Source organism: Pinus tabuliformis, chromosome J (genome assembly GCF_031772625.1).
Source record: "Pinus tabuliformis cultivar Carrire ecotype Pingquan chromosome J, CPIR1, whole genome shotgun sequence".
Taxonomy (NCBI): Eukaryota; Viridiplantae; Streptophyta; class Pinopsida; order Pinales; family Pinaceae; genus Pinus; species Pinus tabuliformis.
In genome coordinates this window covers 135,949,756-135,961,809 of record NC_142295.1, presented here as the reverse complement: position 1 = coordinate 135,961,809, position 12,054 = coordinate 135,949,756, and the positions used below count along the sequence as shown (strand labels likewise).

The following is a 12,054-nucleotide window of genomic DNA, read 5'->3' as shown; positions in this document are numbered from 1 at the left end:
CGACTTTACAAGCTTCTTGAAAACAATTAGGTTCACCTTCATCAGTCAACAAAATATAGTTTGAAGGAGGATACCTTTGTGAAGGCTTATGAGGCCTAGAAGATCTGCGAACCAACTATGGTGGTGCATTATCAGGTTGAATCTCCTGTAAAGGTTCCTGCAAGATTCCTTCTTCTTGTTGTTCATTATTTTCCACTTGTTGTTCTTCATGCTCCTGAATTTGCTGTTCATTTTCTTGTATTGGTGGTATGTTTTCCTGCTGCTCTTCAAACCTATCAATAACCTTCTTGACCTCCAACTCACCTACAGTCCTCTTGAACATTTCTGACTCATTAAATATAACATCCCTGCTTCTAATAATTTTATGTTTGACTGGATCCCATAAACGATAACCAAGATCTTCATCCGCATATCCCAAAAAAATGCATTTCAGATTTATCATCTAGCTTAGTTCTATTTTCTTTGGGAATATGTACGAATGCTTTACATCCAAAGATTTTCAAGTGAGAATAATTCAACTTCTTACCAGTCCAAACTTCTTTAGGGATACCGCCATCCAACACTGTAGTTGGAGATCTATTTATGAGGTAGCAAGCGGTCCTAACTACTTCAGCCCAAAAATTCTTCTCCAAACCGAAATTGGACAACATACTTCGCACCTTTTCCATAATGGTGCGATTCATCCTTTCTGCGACACCATTTTGTTGAGGAGTACCAGGCACAGTCTTCTCATGCTTTATGCCAAACCTGTTACAATATTCCTTAAATGCATTTGAGCAATATTCTCCACCATTATCTGTTCTTAAACACTTCAGCAATTTGTTAGTCTCTCTTTCAACAACAACATGGAATTTTTGAAATATTCCAAACACTTCACTTTTATTTTTCATAGGATATGCCCAAACCTTCCTGGATGCATCATCTATAAATGTTACAAAATATGATGCTCCTCCTAATGATTTGATGTTAACAGGCCCAAACACATCTGAGTGTACCAATTCTAACACATTTTTCTTTCTGTCATGGCCACCTCTAAGGAATGAAACCTTTCTTTGTCTACCATATATACAATGCTCACAAAGATCAAGATTGTAGGATTTCAAACCTGGCAATAAATTTTTACCAGCAAGGATTTTAAGCCCTTCTCGCTCATGTGACCCAAACGCTTATGCCACAGATCTACTGAATTTCCTTCTTTTGTGACAGCAACCAAATCTGATTTTCCTAGCAGTGTCTTCAATGTGTATAACGTTCTTGTCTTGGGTCCTTTGACTACGACCAATGCACCTTTGCTAATTTTCCAGCCTCCTTTTCCAAAGCTTGTCGAATAGCCTTCATCATCCAGTCGTCCCATAGAGATTAAACTCATTCGCATTTCTGGTACATGCCTGACTTGTTTCAACAATATATCTTGTCCATCTTGCATCTTGACCTGGACATCTCCCACTCCAACAATACTGCAAAAATGATTATTCCCCAAATGCACTCTACCATAATCACCAAGATTATATGGAAAAAAACTATCTTTGCATGGGGTTACATGGTGAGATGCCCCAGAGTCAAGGATCCAATCAAAGCTACTGCTAGATGTATATACACATGCATCCTCTACTGAAACAATAAACAACACATCACCATCTGTGGCTACAGCAGTAGTCTCACCTTCATTTGTGCTGAATGACTTATGATTTGTACTAGACTGTCTCTGATCCTTTTGTCCTTTCTTCCAAAATCGACATTCTTTTTTCATGTGCCTAGGTTTGCCACAATGAAAGCAGATGATTCTACCTCTCCTTGATTTTGATCGGCCTCTCGATCTTGATCGCCCTTGCCGGCCTCGATCCATTCTCCTACCACGATCAGCTAGAGCTAGAGCCTCTCCTCCCTGGTTTTCCGCAATTGACTTGCGTCACAGCTCCTCATTCATTAAATTGTTGTTGACATCATCAAACTTCAGGGTCCCTGCAGTTGTTGAAGTGCTCATAGCTACAATTAAATTTTCCCAACTGTCTGGCATAGAACACATCAGCAATATGGCTCTAATTTCATCATCTAAAATGATTTTAACAGAGGCAAGTTGATTAGTAATAATATTAAATGCATTCAAGTGCTCAGCAACTGAAGCACCCTCCTTCATTTTGAGATTATAAAGCTTCTTCATCAAGAACACTTTGTTTGATGCCGTGTTCTTCTCATATAGATCATGGAGCTTCTTCCATAATCCTTCTGCCGTCTTTTCTCCGGACACATTGAGATACACATTCTTTGCTAAATATTGGCGAATTGTTGCAATCGCCTTTCTATTGCTCAGCAACTAAAGCACCCTCCTTCATTTTGAGATTATAAAGCTTCTTCATCAAGAACACTTTGTTTGATGCCGTGTTTTTCTCATATAGATCATGGAGCTTCTTCCATAATCCTTCTGCCATCTTTTCTCCGGACACATTGAAATACACATTCTTTGCTAAATATTGGCGGATTGTTGCAATCGCCTTTCTATCTAGCTTATTCCACTCTTCATTTGTCATCGATGAGGGTTTCTTTGTTGTGCCCTCAATCGGCAAATACTGATCCTTTAAAATCAGTATATCCTCCATCTGTGATTTCCATAGGGCAAAATTAGCCCCGCTTAACTTCTCCATATCTATAATTGTTGTCTAAATTCACACCCCAAAACACAAAAACTCCACTTAAAAATAAAACTTTAATTATTACTCTTTAAAATTTGATAATAATCACCTTCCTCCTTTTAAAATACCCTTTTCAAAATTCTTGCTCCCTTTTAAAATATACTTTTCAAAATTCCAACATATATATGAAACATATATAATGTTTTAACCTTTTCACATTTCACACATACATATGTTGGTTTGAGAAAAAACTTGACATATACGTGCAAGCTTGATGTAAAAAAAAACTTACGAACACCACGTTTCAACTCCAAACTCCACAGATCTCCACGTTTCAAACTCCAGCAACACGTTTCAACATAGATCCACGACCTTGTTTTTCTTGCAGCAACTACCTTTTAGTTCTAGCGTTCCTCAGCTATTCCGTGGATAGATCCTTCAACAGCTCCAGGGGTAACAACCAACGTTTTAATGAACGCTGCCAGAGTAAGGCGATGGCACTAAGCGGCTTGCACAGTGGATATTCGACCCTACCTCTGATACCAGTTGTTAGACCAGAGCATACATAACACACAGCAGATTTATATTCAGAGACAGAGAAATGGAGAAACAACAAGATTACTCAGTCAGAAACAGCGGAATAGATAAAACAATCACTGGATAACTGAAATCACTTTGCATTACATAACAGGCTTGGGCCTTGGCTTGCTTTCCTAGGCCAGAGAAATTGCAAATTTATAGAGACAAAAGAAGGATCTAGAATCCAGTATGTGATTCAGATGGAGATCTGGAATGATCTAGAAACTAATGGCGGTGTAGAAGAATCTAGAATCCTGCATGTGATTCTAGAAACTACTAGCGGTGTAGAAGGGTCTAGAATCCTGCATGAATTTGGCTTCACACTTAACATACAGTCCACGGATTTGGTCCAGTCTGCATGGCCATGAGGGCTGGGGGTTTAGGCTGCATGTGTTAAATATGTATCTGGATTCTGTAGTCACTATTTTGTGAGGGGTTAGAAGCACGTTGTGCCATCCATGGTTCCCCCTTTTTCCACCCTGTTCTCGAAGTATCTGACTTCCCTATGGGAGAGTCAAAGAAAAGTTCAATCTGAACAGAAAGATTCTCAAAATGAACTCTAATCTTGCCTACCTCAGCCATTAGTAAAGGGCCTGCCCAGAAGGTCACAGATGGGGACCTAAAACTTACGTTGAATATCAGCAGAGAGGCAGGGATGTACATAGTTGAAAACAGGGGTAATAGTAATTACCAAACAGACGGGGAGGTGATAAATTTGCAGCCCTTTCAGACAAGACAAAGATTAGGAGTAGGGAGAAAGTTGAAACAGTGTTGGAGCATTCGCTTGGTAACTAAATCTAAGACGAGTGCCAAAAGGATTGATAGATAGAAAACACCCAAAGGGCTACCATGCCATAATCAACTCTTTATACTAACTGATTACACTGCTGATATGATATTTGGAGCTAACACGATAATGTAAGAAGCATTTTTATCAGTCAAACCTCTTAAAAGTAAACAAGGATACTCTAAAATCCACGGAGCATCCTGAGCAGAGATCAAGGATACACAACACGATTTACGAAAACGTGACTCAGGAACTCAGTGTAAGAAGACAGACGGAAGAGAAAGTGAACTTACTCCACCTGCCCATTGTAGGCTCAAAAGTTGAATAGTAAGCCACCTTAGTGCAACTTACCATTATTCTTTGATACCTTCCTGCAGGTCTGATGAATTTTCTCGCCAGACTCTTAGGATCCTGGGATCCATAACATTGAAGGTGAACCACGAGTACACCAAATGAGTGGGTGGTTACAGCATTATCTAGGTTCCATTTTGCTGCGGTATGCTCTGTCAATAGAAAAATTTCAGATTGGAGCCTTTCTCATCATGGAGTTCCATTAAATGTGATTGGAGTTCACCACCAGTCCATCCCAGATGCTTACTCATCCACAATAAACAAGGCTCCAATCTGAAATTTTTACCACAGCAAAATGGAGCCTAGATAAACCTGTAACCAGTTTTGATAACATCAGCAGCATCAGCCAAAAAATCCGCAAGGGTCCAGAAAACATCTTCTTGGAAACCTTAGATAAACCCATCAGCATCAGCAAGGATCCAGAAACATCTCCTGGTAAACATCAGCGAAAAAATCGGCAAATCGCGGCAAACATTACAAATTACAAAATACAAAATATATTCATTTTTAATTTTAATTTTAGAGATATAACACGACAACAACTTCAAATGAACACATGGCACATAAATATGGAGAAACTTCAAATGAACACACTGGCATGGAGAAAGTGCTCATATATAGAAAGAAAGAAAGAAATTATTTTAACGTCCACGAGGTTAAAGATAGCTTATGGCACAGGTTGCTTCTTCATCTGCTCGATGTATTCGGCCCTTTTTTTGTGAAGCTTCACAATAAATGCTCCCATCTTCTCGACAAACCCCTCGTTAAATAGATTATCCCAAGAGCTAACTACCAGCGTATTTGCATAACTTTCCCTATTGTCTTTGAAGGCCTCACATTCTAAAATGAAATGTTTTTCTGTTTCCACTTTTCCGGAAGAACAAAAAATGCATACCCTTTCCTCCCACACTTCCTTTGGCCTTTTCCAGCGCACTGTTTCACAACGGAGTTGATGAGAATTAGTCCTTAACTGAGCAATAAGAGTTTTGGCTCTCCAAGAGATATTGGCCTCTATGTATGCTTTTGGTTGATGATTATGAGTGGGATTAAACACTTCAATATAGTAATTTTTCTTTCTTCCTAGCTCCTTATCCCAAGTACGTTTGTGGAACTTTTCCATAACAAAATCTTTTATCTCTTTGTTGTTTATGGGACATGCGTTCAAGCAAATACCCCATTTACTAAACCATTTGTTATTTTGTTGCATCCAAGTTTTTTTGCTCTTGCACAATCTATCATTAAAGACAACCTTAGGCCATCTACCCTCTTCCATTTGCTCAATTTTTTTTAAATACCTTATGACTCGCACCATAGCAATTGCTTCAATAGGAGCAGTCCCTGTTTCACTTAACAAGATATCATAAGGAACTGCACTTTTAATCTTAAATTTGTTTGTAATCAAACGCTTCTGAATTTTCTCAATTTGTCTCCACTGCATGTCGGAGGTACTGCTAGCCCACAGTTCACAACCATAGAGAATCACCGGAATCACTAGAAGCCCAAAAAGAGTTTGAGTGATCTTCCAGTCCCATAACTCTGCCTCTCTACACCTATTTTGAAAAGCATAAAATGCTTTCCAACCCCCAAAGTTCTTTTCTTTCTACAACCATTCCAGCTTAAATTTTTGTTGAAGTCAATTCCAAGGTATTTGTAATCCGCAACTTCTTCCAGAATGTTGCCTTCAGAGTAGAACTTATGTTGGTTATGTTTTTTTTTCTTAGAGAAGACCACTACTTTCGTTTTGCTGATATTGACTTTCATCCCCACACTTCTACAAAAATGCTCAAGGGATAGTAAGTGCTCTTGCAAACCAAGAGCCGATTTAGCAATCAAAATAAGGTCATCTGCATACAAAAGAAGCCTTATAACAAACTTGCACAAAAAATATATGAAATGGATATCGAATAAAAAATAATACATTAAAGTTGATGCTGAATTTTAAACCCTGATAGTAGAGAATCAAGGGCTTTAGACTTATTTTCCTCTTTTTCTTGTTTTTCTTCTCTTAGTATTCAGCGGCATGATCAACGAATTTGTAAAATTTATGATATAAAGGTGGTCGAGGATAAACATAATTGTTTTTTAACATGCTCTACTCTTAACAATATCATATATAGCTTTATTTAGTTTCTTAACTCAATTATTTTTCAAGACTCCTATCTAACGTTATACTTACTCCAATAATACCACCAAATGAGACGTGGTGATATTATCAGCAGTATATATTACAATAATATGAGGTTTTGAAATTAGCACAATAATTTTAGTAATTCTCGCAATAATTTGAAAATTAATGCTCTATCTATGTCAATGTCACCTTAAAACCTAAGTCACTGGATATGATGACACAAGACATGGAGGACACAAAAATACAAGTGTCCAACACAGGATAAAGAACCCCAGAAATAGGACACAGGGCACAATTTATATAGATGCTCTAAATGGCTTCTAGATATCCAAAAAAAAATATCCTACAATAAATAACTACATATCATCAAAAGCATTACCTATTGTTGGCACAAAAATGACATCAGGGAAAGACCCTGGGTTCAGGCACAAGGGGCCAACAATGGCTCGTTGTAGTCTAGGACAATGTCGGCATTTTCACCTTACCCTAAGGGATAAGGAGTCTCACCCGAGGCGTGCCGCGACCAGAACTAAGAAGGGTTTAGTATAATGTCAAGGATATCTTAAGCATTATTCTATATACAGCCCAACGCATACATTAAGCCTAACAACATATCACTATGACAATCATTCTAATATGAGAATAGGCTCGCAATTTACAAAAAAGAAAAAAAAAAACTTCTAGTGGGCCCATGAATCATAACCAAATACACATATAATACCAAGCAACTAGTCTGATTTCTCATTCATATTAATCTGACATAAGGTTTAATACATTATACATCTGGCATCAAGTCGTAACAGAATACATGAAATGCCATGGCTTCAGAGGGTCTAGATCTCAATTTGCTCCTTGTTTTGATCTTCTCGCGACTGTCCCACCTCTATAATCAAGTTCCTTTGTATCTCGGACCTCCTTAGATACCAAAACTCAATATCAACAACTTATTTCTCCTTGTGGTATTTTTCTTTTATCCTCTGCTTCACTGCTTGAACTGCCAGTTTCATACAGTTGTCTTTTCCCTCGGCTATTTCTCATCCTCCTCTTTGTTCGCTTGGCTGCTTTTAATTTCTCCTGACACTTTGCCGCAACTGCTCCATGACTACATATTCTTGTCTCCTTTCCCCAGTTGTCCTTTCCACAACTTGACCGTTGCTCCCACCACCTGCTTTTCCTTCTTTGTATCTTCAAAAATTTCAAAAATCAAAACAAAGGCCCCAACAGGCCCCGACCATAGTTCCTTGACTCATCCCCGAGTCAATCTATCTCTAGCATTGTGGGTCCTATTGTTGTTTTTGTGGGTATTTCTGTTGATGGCTGCTCATGTTCTTCCCTCTGAGGGGCTACGGCTTCAGTTGCTTCTTCCATCATCTGCTAAGGGGTCACTGCTCCACTTGCTTCGCCTTCTATCTGCTAACCCTCCCCAAACGAAGGCCCCAATTTAGGGGCAACTGCCGTCATTTCTTGCCTGAAACTATTGTAGTCGTTTAGTGTCGTTTTCCATGCCATTGCTACGGTGTCATCTTGCCTGATAAAGTCGTCTAATGTGCTTGATGTCAGCTGGCTTGGCCTGCTGCTTTGCAGTTTGTTCCATTTCTCTTCGTTGCAGTTGCAGACTTCCTTTAGGGCAAGGACATGTATGCGAATCAGAGGTCTAAGGTCTTTGATTTTCTTCTTAGTTGCCGATTTCTCCTCTATTTGATTGATTTGAGTATGAATTGCAGCGATTTCTTCATCAATCTTTTGTAGTCGAGTGTAGTCTGCGCATTCCCTGCTCTCGTTGAGTAAGGCTTGGAGTTGTTCCCGTAGAGGGTACACTAGTTGATTCCTTATGGCAAGGCTTCCCGACCAGTCATGTACCTTATCCATTAGGGCATACCTGTTAGCAAGAGCTTCGGCAAGGGATTGTTTGATTGTTGCTATAGTGTTGATCGTCTCATCTATCGTCTAGGCATATATCTCTACCGAATCTGGCAATGTAGTTCTGACTGTCTCTAGTTTCTTCTTCATATCTATGTTTGTCGTTGCCAAACTGGAGCATGTTGCCTGGATGTGATCGCAATAGGTAGCCAAGGTACAAGATGTAATGTCCTCGGGTGCTTCTATAATAACCTTTGTTATTGTCATCCAAAGTGACCGAAATCTGTCCGTAACCTGATCTACTTGTGCCTGTAGATTGTTGTTTGCTTGCTTCAGCTAGTCTCTTTCTTATGTGACCTCCTGTAGTTGTCGTTTTTGTTTTTCATGCTCACAGATAAGGTCATCATGCAATTTTTCTGCTCTCTATGCAGCTTGTTGGATGAATCTGAATAGCTATGTGGACAACCAGTGCTAGAGTGTCTCTGGCTGCATTGTATTTGGATTTGGAAAACTACTTTGAATGGGTAGGACGTTGGCTATGGATTTGTCTGAGTGTGATGGTGGAGAGTTGGTTGGCTGCAAAGGCAGGGTGAACTGAGGCGTAGGTGGAATAATGATTGGGTTAGGGATCAATGGGAAATTTATAGAAAATGTTGGCTGGTCTTGCTTGGTTCCCGTTGACTGCGGGTTGGATATTATTGGCTCATCCCCTGGTAGTGGGCCCAACCCTAGAAGTAGGGACACCAGCGAGGGAATTTGAGCACCATTGTCGTGTGAAGGTTCATCATACTGGTGGGTAGAATCCACTTCCATTTCGTCTGTTGCTACCCGTGTATCATGGGGGATGGCTTCGAACAGGGTCGCTGAAGTTGAGGCGATATGTGGGGATGGATCCCGCGACCTTGGTGAGACTGCGGACGAGGTTTGAGGATTTTTCTCAACTATTGGGGATGTAGAGACTGATTGACTAGCCTCACGAGTGAGGCCGACAATCTGGATTACTAGAGTTGTCTTGGGTTTCTTGGTAGCGGGCCTTTTAATTCCCTTTTCCTACTTTGGCTTCAGGATGGTTGTCTTTGTTTGGACATGGGGACCAACAGTTGGCATCGCTACCACTAGAGGAGTGGTGTTAATTGGAGTAAACAAAGTAGAACCATGAAAGGATATGGATTTTGTTACCTCACCTGACGGTTCTGTGAAGTTCGCAATGGTTTGTCTAAGCAAAGACATCCACTGCTCCATCTGAATAACCATTGGCTCTAGGTCTTCCTCTGCTTGTCGCTTCCTGCTACTCCCTGTTGCTTCTCCTGTTAGCGGTTGCGACCTCATTCCGTCAAATAGATACTTGTATTTCCCATTGGTGATCTCGCAAGCAACCCCTGGCCACGAACCCACTTAGGAATAGAATGTTGCTTCTGATAAGCCAAAGTTCCATTGCTACATTTGAAATATCTCTGGATGGACACATTTCGACCTGAGGAATGTGTGCCCATGGGTGACCCTAAACCATACATCTTGGGAAAATTCATCGAGCAGTTGTCTGGGTATCCTCTCTACTGACCTTATTGTTATTAGCATCAACTTATACCATTCAACAAAGTTTGCCTCGTTTATTTCCTTGTTGCTTGGGTCTCCTGACATTCTCCACGAGTCATACCTGAGTGCTATGGGTTGGTCTTCTCTAATTTGCAACATTTCTCTTTCACTTGGTGTTCTCCATTTCCACATCGCTAGAGTCATTATTATCCAAATATGAAGTTTGTGCTCCTCCTGTAAATATCTTCATAGCCTTCAAAAAATTCATTCAAGACAAAAGTGGACCAATTCAGTACCTCCCCCTTGCAGCAGTGTTCTGCAACTGAGATTGCATCTAGGGTGCACTCATTTCTTGTGAAATGCCTCATCGTTTTCCCTGCTATTATATATCAGGCAAATCTTATTTCATCTTGGCTGATAATATCAATCCTCGCGCCTTTTCCCCTGCGCTTTGTGTTGTATTTCTCATAATAGTCCTTGTCTCCTTCTTTCTTTGCTCTTTTCGTCCCTCCTTGGAACGTTGTATTCACTACATTCCCTCCTACAGAAATCCCTGTTAGACGATGGATATCATCGACATGAATTGGATATTCTCTATCCAGCCACAAGGATCCTCCATGTATTCTGCTAGCTAGGAGTTTCATGCACTGCATTGCAGCCAGTTGCATGTCGAAAATAGGTAGGCTCCTTAGATTAATTAACGTTGATCTCTGCAGACCTCTGAAATCTTCTTTGAATCTTGTCGTCGTGGTTCCATCTTCCTTCGAAACTTCCTCTGTGTATACTTCCTTCTTTAGTGCTGGGAATTGGAAGCAATCCATGAGATCATTGTCCACTAAGGTGGCTTTGTCATATTTTCCATATGGATTTTCCAATATTGTAATTCGCTCATCAAGCTTGTCCTCTGGAACTGAAATAATTCCTTTTGCCATTGCTCTTTGTCTCTGGTAGACAACTGTTATCAGATGTATAGAGCCCCTGCGTCTCGACTGTTGTTGATTCTCAGAGCAATTTTGAAGTTCTTCTGTCACCTGTGTTTGCAATTTTGTTTCTCCCTGCATCGCCATGCAAATTAAGTAGATAAAACTTGACACGACATTTTCTGATTGGACTTGATAACTAATTACTACAAAAACTTTCCCTATGCATCTTAATTGTGTTTTACCATTGTCCGTTGACCTGGGTCTGACTGGTATGACGTGGCACAGGAAAGGACAGAGTGGGCCGCATGGATAATAAAGTTTCTACAATGATGGATAATTATTAGCTGATTTATTCCCCAATGGGGAAATATTTTATGGAACTCAGTCTGACATGTGTATTATTACCTACTTATTATGGAAAAGACCTGTAGTACGACGGAAAAGACTCGTGGAACGTGTGACTATCCCCCCCCCCTCGACCACAAGTGGGTTGCGGTGACGTGACATGGTTGCCGCAACCAGAATGACATGTGTTATTTAAATTGAAAGACAAAACAGAAAAGGAAAAATATGAACTGTAATAGAATATTCTACTGACTCATGTGACTCAATATGCATTTATTTTAAACAGGCTATGTATTATTTACTAGGACCTACTTGCAGGCTCATTTCCAAGACCCCTTCAATTTGGTCTTGCAATAATGGATTTGTAGAAGGGTTTCAGGTGTGCATCGTTCACCCATCCAGGTAGCAGTATCCCATCCAGTTGCGATAACTTCACTGCCCCAGAATCTTTAATCTCCGCAACTATGAACGGCCCCAACCAATGCATTTGGAGTTTTCCTGGAAACTTTTGAAACTTACTGTCATACATCAGAACATGATCCCCTATCTTGAAGGTTTTCTTTTTGATGTGTCTGTCGTGCCAAGCCTTTTGTCTCCTTTGTTCAACTGATTGGTGGAACTCTGCTAGAAACCTCGATTCATCCAACTCCATCAGTTGTTCCATTCTCTCTTTCAATGCTTCATCGTCTGTCATTTTGGTGGCCTGTGAGATAAAAATGCTCAGGACAATGAATTCTGCTAGTACCACTACCTCTCTACCATATACTAGCTGGAATGATGTTTGCTTGTGCGTCCTCTTTATTGTTGTTCTATAAGCTCACATTGTTGTTGGTACCCATTCGTCCTAATCATCCCAATTCGCTGACACAAATTTTGTCAGTCCCCTCTCGAGTATTTTGTTAAAGGCTTCAACCA

General features: G+C 40.1%; 1 protein-coding gene across 1 annotated transcript; it reads right to left on the bottom strand.

The window, feature by feature from the left end:
• Nucleotides 1–11,476: 11,476 nt before the first annotated feature.
• On the bottom strand, nucleotides 11,477–11,833 carry LOC149225992 (uncharacterized). Its single transcript, XM_089380063.1, has one exon. It carries the CDS (start codon nucleotides 11,831–11,833, stop codon nucleotides 11,477–11,479), a length of 357 nt encoding a protein of 118 aa, XP_089236189.1.
• Between the last annotated feature and the right edge of the window lie 221 nt (nucleotides 11,834–12,054).

What these genes read in the sequence shown, in the direction of transcription:
- LOC149225992 (XM_089380063.1), bottom strand. Translation starts at nt 11,833, where the DNA reads ATGACAGACGATGAAGCATTGAAAGAGAGAATGGAACAACTGATGGAG.